At 42.8% G+C, this 20,624-nt stretch overlaps 1 protein-coding gene across 1 annotated transcript in view; it reads left to right on the top strand.

The window, feature by feature from the left end:
- LOC132830416 (integrin alpha-E-like) overlaps positions 1-20,624 on the top strand; it is a 396,956-nt gene that overhangs the window by 351,764 nt on the left and 24,568 nt on the right. The window contains exons 30-31 of the mRNA XM_060848093.1: positions 8,488-8,562; positions 19,270-19,377. Of these exons, the coding sequence (XP_060704076.1) occupies positions 8,488-8,562; positions 19,270-19,377 (183 nt within the window). The remainder of the gene's footprint in view (positions 1-8,487; positions 8,563-19,269; positions 19,378-20,624) is intronic.

The raw sequence follows: 20,624 nt of genomic DNA, 5'->3' as shown, positions 1-20,624 counted from the left end.
GTCTTGAGTCACTAGATCTGTTCGAAGTCTGTCCACTTAGCATAGTGATTGTGTCACACAATACAATGGAGGGTATTTTCACTGTGAAGGCGGGACTTCATTGTGTGGTAGTCCCACTTACTAATACTATTGCAATCGGCAGATTAGTGAGAATGGAGTCAAGTGTGCTTTTCTCTTTTGTTGGTTCCCTCTCTATCTGCCACAGTCCAGATCTAGCAGCTATGTCCTTGAAGACTTGACCAACCCAAATAATCATGCTGCTACTGAGCCAATCTTGGCGGTTGACATTAAAATGCCCCACCTAGAATACACTTTACCCACCCACCCCCATCACCCTCAGGACTTCCTTGAAGGGTTGTTCATCATGGAAGACTACTAATTTTGCTAATGGTAGGTCTTGGCTCACGCACCTTATTGAGTTCTTTTGAAATGGTAACCAAACAGGTAGATGAGGGTAAAGCAATTGATGTGGTCTAATGGGGATTTGTCCACCTTAATTTCCTACCCAACACAGCTTCCCTCCTTATGTCAACGTGATCCAGAATACACAAACTTCTATTTCTAATCTCAACATTCATCATGTCCCTCTCCTCAGTGAACACCGATGCAAAGTAATCATTGAGAATCTTACCCGTTTTCTCAGGTTCGACACACAACATTCTCTCCTTATCCTTTTGTGGACCAACTCTTTCTCTAGTTACCCTCTTGTTTTTACATATGAAGGCCTTGGGAATCTCCATAATTCTGCTCGTTAAAGCTGTTTCATGACCCCTTTTAGCCTGTTTGATTCCTTCTTTAAGATTGGTACTACTCTCCCGATATTCCTCCAAGGTCTATTCTGTTCTTAGCTGCCTAGACCTTATGTACACTTCCCTTTTCCTCTTGACTAGTTACACAATTTCTCCTCTCATCCATGGTTCACAATTCTTGCCTTTTCTACACAGTCTTTTCTGCACAGTCTTCAACCTATCTATGAAAGCCTCCCACATATCAAATGTGGACTTCCCTTCAAATAGCTGTGTCCAATCCACATTTCCCAGCTCCTGCCAAATTTAGATGTAATTGTTCTTGGCCCAGTTTAGTACTCTTCCCTTCGGACCATTCTCACCTTTGTCTACAAGTATTTTAAAACTTACAGAATTGAGGTCACTATTCCCAAAGACAACCCCCACTGCAACTTCTACAACCTGGCCTGGCTCATTCCCCAACAACAGGTCCAATATGGCCCCTTCCTTCGTCGGTCTATTAACATACTGCTCTAGCAAACTTTCCTGGATGCTCTTTACAAATTCAGACCTCTGACACTAAGTGTATCCCAGTCAATGTTAGGAAAATTAAAATCTCCCATCTCATCCGCCTTGTTGCCTCCCCATCTTTCCATAATTTGTTTACCTATTTGTTCTTCTACCTCACGCTCACTATTTGGAGGCCTGTAATACAGCCCCACCAGGGTAACTGCACCCTTTTTATTTCTGAGCTCTACCCATAATGCCCGTCTGCTCAAGCCCTCCATAGTGTCCACTTTTAGTACAACCATAGTATCATCCCTGACCAGCGATGCAACTCCTCCCCCCCCCCCCCCCCCCCCCTTTTACTTCTCTCCCTGTCCAATATGAAGCGTCTATATCCTGGAACATTTATTTGCCAATCACGACCCTCCTTCAACCAAGTCTCTGTGATTGCAATAACATCATACTCCAGGCACCAATCCAAGCCCTAAATTCATCTGCTTACCCACTATACTCCTTGCATTAAAGTATATTCACTTCAGGCCGCCAATTCTTTTGCATTCATCTGCTCTCTGCCTACACTTCCCCTTGGTAATGCAAACTTCTTGATCCTTACAGTCTCTAGTTTCCACCTCATTGTTGATTAGTCTTCTCTTCTGGTTCCCAGCCCCCTGCCACATTAGTTTAAAACCTCCCCAACATCAGTAGCAAAAACTCTCCCAAGGACGTTACTTCCAGTCTGGTTCAGGTACAGACCATCCAATTTGTAATAGTGCCACCTTTCCCAGAACCGGTCCTAATGTCCCACAAATCTGAACCTCTCCCTCTGACACCATCCCTCAAACCACGTGTTCATCCTGCCTATTCTTTCATTTTTACCCTGGCTACACATGGCACTGGTAGCAATCCTAAGATCAATACCTTTGAGGCTCTGCTCTTTAACTTCTCTCCTAGCTCCCTGAATTCTGCTTTCAGCACCTCATCTCATGTTTTACTTATATCATTGGTGCCTATGTGCACCACGATAACTGGCTGTTCACCCTCCCCTTTCAGAATGCTGTGCAGCCGATCAGTGACATCCCTGACCCGGCCACCTGGGAGGCAACATACCAACCGGGAGTCTCAGTTTTGGCCACAGAACCATCTATCTACTCCCCTGACAATAGAATCCCTGATGGCTATGGCCTGTCTGAGTCTTTCTCCCACCCGTCTGAATAGCAGTGCCTGCCACAATGACATGATCCTGACAACTGCTGCTCTCCCCTGGTGAGCCATCTCCCCCAACAGTATCCAAAATGGTATACCTGTTTTGGAGGGAGATGACCGCAGAGAACACCTGCACTGCCTTCCGACTCTTTCTCCGCCTTTTGGTCACCTATTCACTGTCTCCCTCAACAATTCTAATCTGCGGTGTGACCAATTCACTAAACGTGCTATCCACGACCACCTCAGCATCGCAGATGTTCCACAGTGAGAACTTGAGTGGTGCTGGAAAAGCACAACAGGTCAGGCAGCATCCGAGGAGCAGGAAAATCAATGTTTCAGGCAAAAGCCCTTCATTAGGAATGAGGTAGGGACTCTCTGGGGTGGAGAGATAAATGGGAAGGGGGTGGGGCTGGGGAGAAGGTAGCCAAAAGTATAATAGGTGGATAGAGGTGGGGATGAAGGTGTTAGGTCAAAGAGGAGGGTGGAGCGGATAGGTGGGAGGGAAAATTGGCAGGTAGGACAGATCATGAAGATGATGCTGAGCTGGAAGGTTGGAACTGGTGTAAGGTAGGGGGAGGGGAAATGAGGAAACTGGTGAAGTCCATATTGATGCCCTGGGGTTGAAGTGTTTCGAGGCAGAAGATGAGGCGTTCTTCCTCCAGGCATCGGGTGATGAGGGAGTGGAGGTGGAAGAGGCCCAGGCCCTGCAGGTCCTCGGCAGAGTGGGAGGGGGAGTTGAAATGTTGGGCCACGGGCGGTGGGGTTGATTGGTGCGGGTGTCCTGGAGATGTTCTCTAAAGCGCTGTGCGAGAAGGCGTCCAGTCTCCCCAGTGTAAAGGAGACCGCATCAGGAGCAGTGGATACAATAAATGACATTGGTGGATGTGCAAGTGAAACTTTGATGGATGTTGTAGGCTCCTTTGGGGACTTGGATGGAGGTGAGGGAAGAGGTGTGGGCGCAGGTTTTGCAATTTCTGCGGTGGCAGGGAAAGAAGCCAGGAGGGGAGGATGGGTTGTTGGGGGGTGTAGACCTGACCAGGTAGAATTGGAGGGAACTGTCTTTGCGGAAAGTGGAAAGGGGTGGGGAGGGAAATATATCCCAGGTGGTGGGGTCCATTTGGAGGTGGCAGAAATGTCGGCAGATGATGCTGTTTATGCGGATGTTGGTAGGGTGGAAGGTAAGGGGGCGGTTCTGTCCTTGTTGCAGTTGGAGGGGTGGGGTTTGAGGGCAGATGTGCAGGATGTGGATGTGATGCGTTGGAGGGCATCTTCAACCACATGGGAAGGGAAAGTATGGTCTTTAAAGAAGACCATCTGGTGTTTCTGTGGTGGAACTGGTCCTCCTGGGAGCAGATATGGTGAAGGCGGAAAAATTGGGAATACGGGATGGCATTTTTGTAGGACGTAGGGTGGGAGGATGTGTAATCCAGGTAGCTGTGGGAATTGGTGGGTTTGTAAAAAATGTCAGTGTTAAGTCAGTCGTCATTGATGGAGATGGAGAGGTCCAGAAAGGGGAGGGAGGTGTCAGAGATGGTCCATGTGAATTTAAGGTCGAGGTGGAATGTGTTGGTGAAGTTGAAATTCATCAAGTTTTTATTGTTGTAGAATGGGAGGTAGGTAAATTGATCAGACAAAGGTGGATTACTGTGTCAATAGTTGTTGTTTAATGTTCTTGTGTTTCTCAAAGTTAGAGAATAAATTGTTAAAATTTTTATTTGCATAGAAGGATTTTTGGTAGTTCTTGGTCACTCATACTTTAACAAATTACAAGGTGAGGTGAGCTTTTCTGTGGGTCTGGTTCAAATTAGCCGAAGGGTTTACCCCCTATCGGAACAGTTTGGGGGCTCACGTCTGTGATTTGAACCCTTTAGACGTTCAGTCTGAGATTTGGGCAGATTTGAATAGATTTGGGATACGAGAAAAGCCCAGTAGATTTAAACACTTGCTAATTAGTATCCTAATAAAAATGTAGGTGAGACAATTTGTTTAATTTCGGTTACTTGTGTTTGGTTAAATTAAAAGTGAGAGAAATAGCTCTAAAAATTGCTGAAGAGGTTCTGGGGTTTGAAGATGATTCCCACATTTGCCAAGAAAGTTTAGAAAGAAAAGACCATACTTTTAGAATTAGCAGAAGGGTTTACCCCATGTCGTAACACTGTGCAGTAGAAGTTGAGGGGTTGAAAGATACATTCAAAGGAGACTTGGTGAGTTGCTACTGCAAGTCATGTATGTGATACATACTGCTGTGAGAGAGTGAGTGCTAATGATAATGGATGGAGTACCAATCAAGTCAACTGTTCTTACCTGGATGGGACTTAGATTCTTGAGTGCTATTGTAGCTGCATCCATCAACAAGTAGAATATATCCCAGCACACTACATAAGAACATGAGAACCAGGAATAGGAGTAGATCAGCTAGGCCTTTGAGCCCGCTCTGCCATTCTGTAAGACCATGTCAGATCTTTTCATCGCCTCAGCTCCACCTACCCGATCTCTCACTATAACCCTTAATTCCTTTACTGTTCAAATAATTATCTATTTTAGCTTTAAAAGCATTTAATGAGGAAGCCTCAACTACTTCGCTGGGCAGGGAATTCCATAGATTCACAACACTCTGGGTGAAGAAGTTCCTTCTCAATTCAGTCCTAAATCTGCTCCTCCTAATTTTGAGATTATGCCGTCTTGTCCTAATTTCATCTGCCAGTGGAAACATCCTCTCTACTTCTTTCTTATCAATTTCCTTCATAATTTTATATGTTTCTGTAAGATCATCCCTCATTCTTCTAAATTCCAATGAAGTGTAATCCCAGTCTACTCAGTTTCTCCTCATAAGCCAACCCCTCAACTCCGGAATCAACTATTGAATCTCCTCAGCACTCCCTCCAGTGTCAGTACATCCCTTCTCAAGTAAGGAGACCAAAACTGTAGGCAGTACTCCAGGTGTGGCCTCACCAGCACCCTATACAGCTGCAGTGTAACCTCCCTGCTTTTAAACTCAATTCATTTAACAATGAAGGACAACATTCCATTTGCCTTCTTAATTACTTGTTGCACCTGCAGACCAACCGTATGTGATTCATGCACAAGGACACCCAGGTTCCTCTGCACAGCAGCATGCTGCAATATTTTACTATTCAAGTAATGATTCTTTTTACTGTTATTCCTACCAAAATGAATGACTTCTTACTTATTAACATTGTACTCCATCTGCTAAACTTTTGCCAATTCACTTAAATTATTTACATCCCTTTGCAAAGTTTCACAGTCCTCTGCACACTTTGCTCTACCACTCATTTTAGTGTCATCCACAAACTTTGACACACTACATGTGGTCCCCAACTTCAAATCATCTATGTAAGTTGTGAATAACTGCAGTTCCAGTACTGATCCCTGTGGCGCACCATTCATCACTGATCACCAACCAGAAAAGCATTAATTTATCCCCACTCTTTATTTCCTGTTAGTAAACCAGTCTTCTATCCATACTAATAAATTGCCCGTAATGCCTTGCATCTTTATCTTAGCAGCATTTGTGCAGCACCTTGTAGAAAGTGACAAGTCCTGACATGTGTCTTGGAAATGGTAGACAACCTTTGGTGATACAGTAACCACAGATTTTTGACCTACTCTTGCAGCCACAACATTTATATGACTGATTCTGGTAAGGTAAGGTACCAACAATGGCAATGCTCTTGAACGTAACAGTGGTTAGATTCTCACTTGTTGGAGATAGTGATTGCCTGGAATTTGTGGAGTGCAAATATTACTTGGCTTTATCATCCCAAGGAGAAAGTGAGGTCTGCAGATGCTGGAGATCAGAGCTGAAAATGTGTTGCTGGAAAAGCGCAGCAGGTCAGGCAGCATCCAAGGAACAGGAAATTCGACATTTCCTTCTTCAGGAAAAGGCTTATGCCCGAAACGTCGAATTTCCCGTTTATCATCCCAAACCTGAATGTTTTCCAGTCTTGTTGCATGCTGGTATGAACTGGAGTCGTGAATAGTGTTGAAAGTTGTGCAATCATCAGCAATTAGACAAAATTCTCTTGTGATGGAGGGAAAGACATAGTTAAAAGTAGCTAAAGATGGTTGAGCCAAGGAACTGCACAGAGTAAATCCTACAGCAATCTCCTGAACCTGAAGTGACTGGTTCCTAATAAATGTAGCCATCATCCGACAACCAGTGAAGCGATTTCCCTTTAACTTCTATTGAATTCAATTTTGTTAAGCCTCTTTCATGCCAGATTCAATCAAATGCTTCATTAATGTCAGCGGTAAGAGCTTCTCACTTCATTTCTGGAATTCAACTTTGTCCATTTTTGAACTATGCTGTAATGAATTATGGAGCTGTATGATCCTGGCAGCACTCAAACTGGATATTGGTAAGCAAGTTACCACTTTGAAAGTGGCACTTGACAGGACCATTAACAACATCTTCCATCAACTACTAATGTTGAAAATAGACTGGCTGATTAGTCAGATTTCTTCTGCTTTTTGTGGCTAGGATATCTTGAACCATCTTCCAAGCAAGTTCACCAAAATCAATGTCTGATTAGTTGTTTAACTGTTCACCACCATTTCATCTATATGTTCGTGAGAGCACAGTTTAGGTCTATCAATTGAATGCTCCCACCAGTATTTAGTATGCAGGCAGTCTGGTGTATGAACATATGATTAGAGTAGGCCATTGACCCCCCTCAAGATTGCCTTGCCATTTAATAAGATTCTGGCTATCCTGAATATAACCTCAAATCCACATTTTTGTCTGTCTCCCTAACCTTTCTAATACTGCCTTAAAAATATTCAAGGTCTCTGCTTCCACCACCTTTTCAGAGAGTTCCAAAAAACATGTCTCATCTCTATTCAATGAATGCCCCTTATTTTTAGAAAGTTATCCCCTAGTCATAGGTTCTTCTATAAGTGGAAACATCTTCTCCACATCAAGACCCATCAGGATTTTCTTTGTTTCAATTAAGTCACTTTATTTCTAAATTTCAAAAATATCCTTTATTCATAAAACAATCTTTATATACATGCAGTCATTACAGCAGTTCAGTTCTATACAGTCTTTACATATGTAGAACAAACAAACCCAAGGCATCTTTTACTCATACAACCCTATATTTGCATACATTTGAGGCATTAGGAGTGTCTGATAACTGAACAGACCCTCATTTCCCCACTGTGTCTTGGCAGCAGCTGTCCCAAGGTTTAGTGCATCTCTCAGCACAAAGACCTGGACCTTGGAATGTGCCAGTCTGAAACACTCAGTCGAGGTAAATTTCCTGCTCTGGAAAACCAACATGTTTTGGACAGATTAAAGAGTGTTTTTCACTGAGTTGATGGTCCTCAAGGCATATTTGATGTTTGTCTTGGTGTGCATCCCAGGAAACAGCCCATAGAGCACACAGACTCATTTGTCTCGGAATTGCTCGGGACAAACCTCGACAAAAACGCCACATTTCTCTCCAGACACCTTTGCAAAGGCATATTTCAGAAGTGCATGTGTGACAGGCTCTACACCCCCGCAGCCATTTCAAGGGCAGCATATGGTGCTGCAGACAATCTAGACATATACAAAAGATCTCACAAATAGTGCCCTTCTCACCATCACCAAGTCATCTCTCACTCTCCTAAACAGCATAGAACAAGTTACCCATTTCTGGTTTTAGCATAGTAAACGTTCTCTGAACTATCTGTAGTGCACTGAATTAAATAAGGTGACCAGTACTGTGCACAGTGCTCCAGATACAGTCTCACCAGAGCCCTGTATAACTGAAGCATTGCCTCCATAATTTTGTATTCAATTTCCATGATGTAAATGATCACATTCCACTAACTTTCCTAATTAGGCTGAATAGTATCTTCACTAGATCTGCATTTCATTATTAAATCTACTTGGTGCTGGCCTTTCAACTTCTCATTGAACCAGGTTGGTCCACTTGCTTGATGGTAATGGTTGAATGAGGATGGACAAAGATTCCATTCTTGATTTTATTGACTGATGTCAGACAAGGTAGGAAATCTGAAACTAAATGGATTATTCTTTCCCCAGGAATCTTTGAAACATTGTTTGAAAACACGGAAAATCTTCAAACAACAGCCAGAACAGAAAATAAAAGATCAATGGGTACCTTTGAATTATTTTCTAAATCGTTATATTCTATCTTCAACCAAATAGAATAATATTGACAGTATCAGCATCTTGCAAAGATCCAGTAGCCATATCATGCTGAGATGCTGGAACTCCTGTGTACAGAACTTCACAATGACTTCCGCCAAAGGCACCATAACAAATTTATAATTAGTCTGTGACAAACTCTGACTCTTTTATAGAGGAGTAATCCTACAAGTAAAATGCCCTCCTGAAAGCAGGAAATGTGCAGAAACCTAATGAAATGCTGATTTCAGAGGTTGTTCTAATTTAACCTGTCTGATAGGAATGGAGCAGATTTGGAGTGCATCCAGTTTCAGACCCAAACATTTTCATGATCCATTGCTTTGAATGGATTGGAAAATTGTGCTGCTGTAAAATGGGTTTCTGATCCACAGCTGCCATATTGTGGGAACACTATGGGATAAATTTCCAGTCTTCACTCCTAGCAAAGTTAGCAGTGATTTCCATTGTTTAAAATGAATGTGTGCAACAACACTGGGATATGAGCCAGTAGACAGGTAAAAATATAGAACATAGAACAGTACAGCACAATCTAATCCCTTCACCTCTCGACATTGTGCCGACCTTCTTTCCTACTCTAAGATAAAACTAGCCTACATATCATACATTTTACTATCATTCAAGAGCCACTTAAATGTCCTAATGTATTTAACTCTGCTATCACTGCTGGCAGTGCATTCCATGCACCCACCACACACTGTGTAAAGAACCTACCTCTGACATTTCAACTGAACTTTCCTCCAATAACCTTAAAATTATGTCCCCTCATGATAGCCTTTTCCGCCCTTTGGTATCCACTCTACTTATGCCTATCATCATCTTGTACACCTCTACCAAGACATCTCTCATCCTTCTCTGTTCCAATGAGAAGGTTCCCTTAACCTTACTTCATAAAACATGCCCTCCAGTCCAGGTAGCATTCTTGTAAATCTTCTCTGCACCCTCTCTAAAGCTCCACATCCTTCCTAGAATGTGCACAATATTCCAACTGTGGTTTAATCAGGGCTTTATTGAGCTGCAACATGACCTCGTGGTTCTTAAACTCAATCCCCCTACTAATAAAAGTCAACACATCACATGCCTTCTTAACAACTCTATCAACTTGGGTGGCAACTTTGAGGGATCTATGGACATGGATTGCAAGATCCCTCTGTTCCTCCACACTGTCAAGCATCCTGCCTTTAACCCTGGAATCTGCATTCAAATTTGACCTTCCAAAATTAATCACTTCACACTTTTCCAGTTTGAACTCCATCTGCCACTTCTCAGCCCAGCTCTGCATCCTGTCAATGTCCCATTGCGATCTACAACAGCCCTGCACACTATCCACAACATCACCAATCTTGTGTGATTGGCAAACTTACTAACCCATCCTTCCACTTCCTTATCCAAGTCACTTATAAAGGTCACAAGAGCAGAGGTCCCAGAACAGATCCATGTGAACACCACTGAACAATGAACAAAGAAAATTTACAGCCAAGGAAGGGGCCCTTCAGCCCTCCAAGCCTGAGTCGATCCAAATGTACTGTCTAAACCTGTCGCCCAATTCCTAAGCATCTGTATCCCTCTGCTCCCCACCTGCTCATGCATTTGTCCAGACGTATCTTAAATGAATCTATCGTGCCTGCCTCTACTACGACTGATAGCAAACACGTTCCAGGCACCCACCATCCTCTGTGTACTTGCCTCATGCATCCCGCTTAAACTTTTCACCTCTCATCTTGAAAGCATGACCTCTCGTTATTGGATCCTTCATACTGGGCAAAAGCTTATCTCTATCTACCCTGTCTATACCCTTCATGACTTTGTAGGCCTCAATCGGGTCCTCCCTCAATTTCCTTTTTTCTAATGAAAACAATCCTAACCTACTCGATCTATCTTCATAGCTAGCACCTTCCATACTAGGCAACATCCTCATAAACCTTCTCTGCACCCTCTCTAAAGTGTCCACATCCTTTTGGTAATGTGGCCACCAGAACTGTTCACAGTATTCTAAATGCAGCCGAACCGATGTCTTGTACAATTTTAACATGACCTGCCAGCTCTGATACTCAATACCCTGTCTGATGAAGGCAAGCATACCATATGCCTTATTGACTACTCTATCCACCTGTGCAGCAACCTTCAGGGCACAATGGACTTGAACCCCCAGATCTCTCCGCTCATCAACTTTTCTCAAAGCTCTTCCATTTACTGTATAATTCATTCTAGAATTAGACTTACCAAAATGCATCACCTCACATTTGCCTGGATTGAACTCCATCTGCCACTTCTCCACCCAACACTCCAGTCTGTCTATATTCTCCTGTATTCTTTGACAGTCCCTTATGCTTTCTGCTACTCCACCAATCTTCGTGTCATCTGCAAACTTGCTGATCTTACCAACAGTGCCCTCATTTATGTGGCCCCAGCACTGATCCCTGTCACCTTTCTCCATTTCAAGAAACTCCCTTCAACTACTATTTTCTGTCTCCTGTTGCTCAACCAGTTCTTTATCCACCTAGCTAGAACACCTTGCACACCATGTGACTTCCCTTTCTCCATTAGTTTACCATGGGGAACCTTACCAAGCACCTTAATAAAGTTCATGTATTGGCATCCACAGCCCTACCTTCGTCTCTCGACTTGGTCACTACCTCAAAGAACTCTATTAAGTTGGTAAGGCATGATCTCCCCCACAAAACTATGTTGCCTATCACTGATAAACCCATTATTTTCCAAATATAAGTAGATTCTATCCCTCAGTACCTTCTCCAGCAACTTTCCCACCACTGATGTCAGGCTCACTGGTCTATAGTTACCTGGATATTCCTACTACCCTTCTTGTACAAGGGGACAACATTAGCAACCCTCTAGTCCTTCGGCACTTCACCTGAAACGATGCTGCAAAGATATCTGTCAGGGCCCCAGGAATCCTGATGAAGGGCTTTTGCCCGAAATGTCGAATTTCCTTTTCCTTGGATGCTGCCTGACCTGCTGCGCTTTAACCAGCAACACATTTTCAGCGTACCCAACATAGCTTCCCTACTAATATCAATGTGATCCAGAGACATCAAACTTCCATCTCTAATCTCAACATTCATAATGTCCCTCTCCTCAGTGAACACTGATGCAAAGTAATCATTGAGAATCTCACCCATTTTCTCAGGTTCAATACACAACCTTCCATCCTTATCCTTTAGTGGACCAATCCTTTCTCTAGTTTCCCGCTTGCTTCTTATAAAAGAATAAAAGGCTTTGGGATTCTCCTTATTTCTGCTCACTAAAGCTATTTCATGACCCCTTTTAGTCCGCTTGGTTCCTTGTTTAAGACTGGTCCTACTCCCCCGATATTCCTCCAAGGCCCATTTTGTTCTAGCTGCCTGGACCTTCTGTACACTTTCCTTTTCCTCTTGGCTAGTTGTACGATTTCTCCTGTCATCTGTGGTTCACAAATCTTGCCTTTCCTATTCTTTGCTTTCAACAGGACATGCTAGTCTGCATTATTTTTAACCTATCTTTGAGAACCACCCACATATCAAATGTGGACTTCCTTGAAAATAGCTGTGTCCAATCCACATTTCCCAGCTCCTGCCTAACTTCGGTATAATTGGTCTTAGTATTCTTCCCTTCGGACCACTGTCATCTTTATCTACAAGTATTCTAAAACTTACAGAATTGTGGTCACAATTCCCAAAGAAATCCCTCCACTGCAACTTCTACCACCTGGTCTGGCTCATTCCTCAATACCAGGTCCAAGATGTCCCCTTCCCTTGTTGGACTATTGACATACTGCGCTAGAAAACTCTCCTGGATGCTTCTTACAAATTCTGCCCCATCCAGACCTTTGACACTAAGTGTATCCCAGTCAATGTTGGTCCCATCACCACCACCCTGTTGCCTCTACGTCTTTCCATAATCTGTTTACCTGTTTGTTCTTCCACTGGTCACCGAGCTCCAGGCTGAATACTTTTCATCTACTACCACCTTCTGTCTTCAATGTGCCAGCCAATTCTGCATCCAGACAACCAAATGTCCCTATATCCCATGCCTCCTTACTTCCTGAATTAGCCTACTGTGGGGAACTTTATCAAACTTTATCATACACCACATTGACTGATCTACCTTCATCAATGTGTTTTGTCACATCCTCAAATAATTCAGTAAGGCTTGTGAGGCATGACCTGCCCCTCACAAAGCCATGCTGACTATCTCTAATCAAGCTATGCTTTTCCAAGTAATCATAAATCCTGCCTGTCATAATCCTCCCCAGTACTTTGCCCATCACAGACATTAGACTGACTCCTCTGAAATTCCCAGGATTATCCCCATTTCCTTTCTTGAATAAGGCAATAATATTTACCATTTTCCAATCATCTTGCATTACTCCAGTGGACATTGAAGATGCAAAGATCATCACCAAAGACACAGCAATCTCTTCCCTTGATTCCTGTAGTAACCTTGGTTATATCATATATGGCGCCAGGGACTTATTTTTCCTCATGTTTTTCAAAATTTTCAGCACATCCTCCTTCTTAGCATCAAGATGTTCGAACATATCAGCCTGTTTCATGCTGTCCTCACAAATGACAAGGTCCTTCTCACTGGTGAATATGAAGCAAAGTATTCAATAATGACTTCTCCTACCTCCTTCGATTCCAGGCACAAGTTCCCTGCACTATCCTTGATCGGCCGTACCCAGTAATATCACTGGAATTGTAATCCAGAAACACAAGCTAATGTCCTTTGAACACAGATTTGAATTTCACTTCTTACCTCCAAGCAGATGCAATTATTTGATTTTTCCCCTTTTTTATTAATAGTGGGAGTTTATTTCCCTGATTCCTCATTTTTTGGTCTCTGACTTGGCAAGGAACACACTAATACTGTGTGAAGTTCAACCAGAAATCAGAAATAATTCTATATATATCTAGCAAGAATCTTACTACAGAAATGCTTAATTACAAATATACCAGGAGAAATAGAATCAAAACTGATGAAGAGATTATTCAAGTAATAATGCCTGAAACATAAAACGACAAAGTAATTCCATCTTATCAATGTTTTTGCAATTACGATACCGATCAAAAATCCACTGTTGGAATTAGCTGTCTGGAATTTCTGGTTGATTGTTTAGTGAGCAGTTGAGGAGTTTTAGATAGTTTCCTCTCTTTAAAGAATTCCCTGGAAAAGTTTCATGAGGGGGTTTTACTGGAATGTAACTTCTATTTCACAGTTTTGCAGAAAGGAGGATGTAATTTACAAAAGGATCATGGCTGGCTTTTACTGACGAGAGATTGTTTTCTTTGTAGCCCAGAGTGAGGGACATTGATTATTGTTAGTAGATGTCAATTTACAGTGCTTGTTTCTTGATTGTCTGCTATTTCAAAATTGTATGGTTTAAATGGACAGTTAGGTTCCAGACTGTGAAAACCATAGATCATAGAACATAGAAAAATACAGCACGGTACAGGCCCTTCGGCCCTCGATGTTGCGCTGACCCAAGCCCACCTAACCTACACTAGCCCACTTTCCTCCATATGCCTATCCAATGCCCGTTTAAATGCCCATAAAGTGGGAGAGTCCACCACTGTTACTGGCAGGGCATTCCATGAACTCACAACCCGCTGAGTAAAGAATCTACCCCTAACATCTGTCCTATACCTACCACCCCTTAATTTAAAGCTGTGTCCCCTAGTAACAGCTGACTCCATTAGCGGAAAAAGGTTCTCACTGTCAACCCTATCTAAACCCCTAATCATCTTGTACACCTCTATCAAATCTCCCCTAAACCTTCTTTTCTCCAATGAGAACAGCCCCAAGTGCCTCAGCCTTTCCTCATACGATCTTCCTACCATGCCAGGCAACATCCTGGTAAACCTCCTCTGCACTCGTTCCAATGCCTCCACATCCTTCCTATAGTATGGCGACCAAAACTGCACACAATATTCCAGATCCAGCCGCACCAGAGTCTTATACAACTGCAACATGACCTCAGAACTCCGGAACTCAATTCCTCTACCAATAAAGCCCAGTACACCATATGCCTTCTTCACAGCACTATTTATCTGGGTGGCAACTTTCAGAGATCTGTGTACATGGACACCAAGATCCCTCTGCTCATCCACACTACCAAGTAGCCTACCATTAGCCCAGTAATCCATCTTCTTGTTACTCCTCCCAAAGTGAATGACTTCACACTTAGCTACATTGAATTCCATTTGCCACCTTTCTGCCCAGCTCTGCAACTTATCTATATCCTGCTGTAACCTGCCACATCCTTCTTCGCTGTCCACAACTCCACCGACTTTCGTGTCATCCGTAAACTTGCTCACCCAGGTTTCAAGCCCCTCCTCTAGGTCATTTATAAAAATGACAAACAGCAATGGTCCCAAAACAGATCCTTGTGGTACACCGCTAGTAACTGCACTCCAAGATGAACCTATACCATCAACTACTACCCTCTGTCTCCTTCCAGCCAATCAATTCCTAATCCAAACCTCTAATACACCCTCAATGCCATACTTCCGTAGTTTTTGCATTAGCCTACCATGGGGTACCTTATCGAACGACTTGCTAAAATCCATATACACCACATCTACTGCTTTGCCCTCATCCACTTCCTTGGTCACCTTCTCAAAGAACTCAATAAGGTTTGTGAGGCACGACCTGCCCTTCACAAAACCATGCTGACTATCCTTGATCACATTATTCCTATCCAGATGTTCATAAATCCTATCCCTTACAATTCTCTCTAAAACTTTGCCCACAACAGAAGTGAGACTCACTGGCCTATAGTTACTCGGGCTATCCCTACTCCCCTTCTTGAACAAGGGGACCACATTCGCTATCCTCCAGTCTTCTGGCACTATTCCCGTTGACAATGACGACATAAAAATCAAGGCCAATGGCATCGCTATCTCCTCCCTAGCTTCCCAGAGGATCCTAGGATAAATGCCATCCGGCCCAGGGGACTTATCTATTTTCATCCTTTCCAGTATTCCCCAGACCTCTTCCCTACATACCTCAAGGCCATCCATTCTAATCACTTGTGACTCAATATTCACACCAGCAACAGTGTCCTGTTCCTGAGTGAATACTGATGAAAAGTATTGATTTAGTGTCTCTCCAATCTCCTCCGCCTCCACGCACAACTTCCCACTACTATCCTTGACTGGACCGATACCTACCCTAGTCATACTAACATACCAATGAATGGAGATAGAATATTCTTCTTTACCCTGTCAAATTGTTCATAATTTTGAATATCTCAACAATCTTAACCTTCTCTGCTCCAAGGAGAATAAGCACAATGTCTCTAATCTTTCCTGCTATCTAAAACCATCTATCCTGATGTCATTCTAGTAAATTTCTTTTATACATTTTGTTGGGCTTTAACATCCTTCCCTAACTAAAGTACATAGAACTGAACACAATACTCCAAATATGATTCATAGAGAAAAAGCATCAAGTCCTTGCTTTAATACTCTGTGCCTTTATTTATATATTCAAAGATCCTATAAGTCTTCTTAATAACTACTTGAACTTGGCCACCTTCAGAAAATTATGCACTTGAACAATTAGGTTCCACTGCTTCTGTACTCCCCTCACAGCACCAGGGACCTGGGTTCGATTCCTGCCTCGCATGACTGTCTGTGTGGAGTTTGCGCATTCTCCCTGTGTCTGCATGGGTTTCTTCCGGGTGCTCCGGTTTCCTCCCACAATCCAAAGATATTCAGATCAGGTGAATTGGTCATGCTAAATTGCCAGTAATGTTGGTGCATTAGTCAGGGGTAATTATAGGGTGGGCAAATGCATTTGGGTGGGTTACTCTTCGGAGGGTTAGTGTGGACTTGTTGGGCCAAAAGGCCTGTTTCCATACTGTAGGGAATAGAATTAATCAGGTCTTCTGCAAAAGTGACTACACTTCAAAGGTATTTTATTCACTGTAAAGCACTAGGGGCATTAGAACATAGACATAGAAAATAGAACATTACAGCGCAATACAGGCACTTTGGCCCTCGATATTGCGCCGACCTGTGAAACCAATCTGAAGGCCATCTAACCCACTATTCCATTTTCGTCTATCCAATGACCATTTAAATGCCCTTAAAGTTGGCGCTTCTACTACTACTGTTGCAGGTAGTGCATTCCACGCCCCTCCTACTCTCTGAGTAAAAAAACTACCTCTGACATCTGCCCTATATCTATCACCCCTCAATTTAAAGCTATGTCTCCTTGTGCTAGCCATCACCATCTGAGGAAAAAAGCTCTCATTGTACCTAACCTCTGATTATCTTATATGTCTTAATTAAGTCACCTCTCAACCTTCTTCACTCTAACAAAAACAGCTTCCAGTCCCTCAGCCTTTCCTCAAAAGACCTTCCTTCCATATTAGGCAACATTCTAGTAAATCAACTCTGAACCCTTTCCAAAGCTTCCACGTCCTTCCTATAATGCGTTGACCAGAACTGTAAACAATACTCCAAATGTGGCCACACCAGAGTTTGTACAGCTGCAGCATGATCTCATGGTTCCGAAACTTAATCCCTCTCCCAATAAAAGCTAACACACAATATGTCTTATTAACCACCCTATCAACTTGGGTAGCAACTTTCAAGAATCTATGTATCTGGACACCGAAATCTCTGCTCATCTACACTTTCAAGAATCTTACCATTAACCCAGTACTCTGCATTCCTGTTACTCCTTCCAAAGTGAATTAGCTCACACTTTTTCACATTAAACTATTTGCCACCTGTCAGCCCAACTGTGCAGCTTATCTATGTCTCTCTGAAACCTACAATCCACAACTCTACCAACCTTAGTGTCATCCACAAATTTACTAACCCATCCTTCTATACCCTCATCCAGGTCATTTATAAAAATGGCAAACAGCAGTGGCCCCAAAACAGATCCTTGCAGTACACCACTAGTAACTGAACTCCAGAATGACCATCAACCCATCATCCACCACCATCTGTCTTCTTTCAGCTCACCAATTTCTGATGCAAACTGCTAACTTACCCTCAATCCCATGCTTCTGTGTTTTGTGCATTAGCCTACCGTGGGGAACCTTATCAAATGCTTTACTGAAATCCATAAACACCACATCAACGGCTTTACCTTCATCCACCTGTTTGGTCACCCTCTCAAAGAACTCAATAAAATTTGTGAGGTGCAACCTACCCTTTGCAAAACCATGTCGACTATCCCTAATCAACTTATTTCTTTCTAGATGATTATAAATCATATCTCTTATAGCCTTTTCCAACACTTTACCCACAGCCAAAGTAAGGCTGACTGATTATCAGAGTTGTCTGTACTCCTCTTCTTGAACAAGGGGTCATCATTTGCTATCCTCCAGTCTTCTGGCACTATTCCTATAGACAATGAGAGCATAACAATCAAAGCCATAAGCTCGGCAATCTCCTCCCATCCAACCCAGGGAACTTACCTATTTTCACACTTTCCAGAATTGCTAACACCACTTTCTTGTGAACCTCAATCCCATCTAGTCTAGCAGTCTGTATCTCAGCATTCTCCTTGACAACATTTTCCAGTTTCAATACTGAAGAAAAATATTCATTTTGTGCTTCCCCATCTCCTCTGACTCTACTCACAACTTCCCACTACTATCTTTGTTTGGCCCTAATCTTACCTTGCCATTCTTTAATTCCTGATATATCTATAGAAAGCTTTAGGGTTTTCATTGATCCTATCTGCCAATGACTTCTCATGTTCCCTCCAGGCTCTTCTTAGCTCTCTCTTTCGGTCTTTCCTGGCTAACTTGTAACTCTCAAGCACCCTAACTGATCCTTCACATCTCATCCTGACATAAGGCTTCTTCTTCTTTTTGACAAGAGGTTCAACTTCCTTAGTAAACCATGGCTCATATCATAAAATTCTGATATCATAAAATGTGTGAGATAAATCACAACTTTCTTTATTTCTAACTTTCTCTTAAATGTAGTTCATACTATGTCCTTAATTTTTATACGTGAATCTTGTTGAGGGATTGGGGTCAAAATGAGAAATCCCCACTGCCTTTTCTCAGGAAGTCCTGCCAATTTTTATGTAAGTTTTCAAAATCATGAGTGGATATGGAGAAATCAGTTGTAAATGGATCGAGAACGGAGGGCACAATTTTAAATCTTTTGCAAAAGAGGAAAATGCAAAATGAGAAAATCTTTTTCACACAATGTGGTGGAGACAGATTCATTTGAGGCATTCAAAAGGTTATTGGATGATTATTTAAATAAAATATAAACTCGCAGGGTTATTGGGAAAAGGAGGAGATTGGCACCAAGTTAAAATGTTCAAGCAGCTGATGCAGGCATTGTGGGTTCAATGACCTCCTTGTCCATTGTAACAGTTTGGAGATTCTGGAAAGTACAAGTTAATCAGGTTGTGGTGAGTCCATTGGTGAGCCTGGAATCAAGATCCTGGAGCTGAAATCTTTCCTGCTTCGAGCTGCCAAGCAATGAGAGGCCACATCTCTTATGCTTAGCTGTGCCACAGTGGAGGCCATGGCTGCAGCAGGCAAAGTGGTGCCCCAGGGTTGTGGAGTGATCCAAGAATTAACAAACAAAAATGCTCCTGTTGAAGAGCTGGCAACAGCAGAATTGTTTCTATGGATTTGTCCTTTATGAATTCCATTTATATTTTGATCTTTCATAGGACTGTGACATGCATGAATGTGAATGTTGGTATTTTCAGTGTGAACTCACAGCAGCAAAACAAGACATTGATCTAACAGCACGGTTGCCAGTCAGCAATTTAAAACAGGTAAAATTTGAATTAGTTTCTTATGTAAAACACCAGAATCTTTCTTCGATGTAAATACCTAATTTCTGTTTCCTCATTTCATTTTTATCACAGAATTTAGCATCCAGTACTGAATACGCTGGCTACCCTGAGACACATATCTGGTATTGGGGTTGTGGAAGACGCTATGAGAAAGCTATCCAGTACTGAATATATTGCGCAGTGTAATACAAGTTGAGTGTACTAGACATTATTATACAGGAATCCAGCATAGACTCATAGAGATGTACAGCATGGAAACAGACCCTTCAGTACAACCCGTCCATGCTGACCAGATATCCCAACCCAATCTAGTCCCACCTGCCATGCCTGGCCCATATCCCTCCAAACCTTTCCTACTCCTACACAATTGTCCAGCACTCCATGTGGAGGACCCTATTGAACATGTTGACAGCGAAGGATTCAGCAATGGTAATGCCATTGAATGATGTTGCCTCCCTGGTGCCAGGGTCCATAACGTCTCCGATCGGGTGTATAAGGTTCTAAAAGGGGAGGGCGAACAGCCAGAAATCGTGTTACATATTGGCACCAATGATATAGCCAGGAAAAGGATTGAGGATATAAAAAGTGATTTCAGGGAGTTAGGATGGAAGCTGCAAAGCAGGATGAACAGAGTAGTGTTCTCTAGTTATTACCGGTGCCACGAGATAATGAGGCGAGGAACAGGGAGCGGGCACAGCTTAACACGTGGCTGCGCAGCTGGTGTAGGAGGGAGGGCTTCAGATATGTAGATAATTGGGATGCCTTCTGGAGAAGGTGGGACCTGTACAAGAAGGACGGGTTGCATCTTAACTGGAAGGGGACCAATGTCCTGGGTGGAAGGTTTGCTTGAGTAGTTCAAGAGGGTTTAAACTAGTATGGCGGGGGGTGGGAACCTGAGCTGTATACCGGAGGTGAGAGTTGATACTACAGGCCCCCCAATAGCAGCAGGGAGATTGAAGAAAGCATAGGTCGGCAGACTTTGGACAAGTGTGGACATAGTAGGGTTGTTGTAAATCGTGACTTTAACTTTCCCAATATTGATTGGAACCTCCTTCAAGCAGTAGATTTGAATGGAGCTGTTTTTGTAAGGTGTGTTCAGAAGGGTTTCCTAACTCAGCACGTTGACAGGCCGATGAGGGGAGAGGCCATTCTAGACTTGGTGCTCGGAAATGAGCCAGGGCAGGTATCAGATCTTGTGGTGGGAGAGCATTTGGTGATAGTGACCA

This window comes from Hemiscyllium ocellatum, chromosome 31, assembly GCF_020745735.1.
Source record: "Hemiscyllium ocellatum isolate sHemOce1 chromosome 31, sHemOce1.pat.X.cur, whole genome shotgun sequence".
NCBI lineage: Eukaryota > Metazoa > Chordata > Chondrichthyes > Orectolobiformes > Hemiscylliidae > Hemiscyllium > Hemiscyllium ocellatum.
Note: the sequence above shows the minus strand (reverse complement) of the source record. Positions and strands in the feature narration are given on the sequence as shown.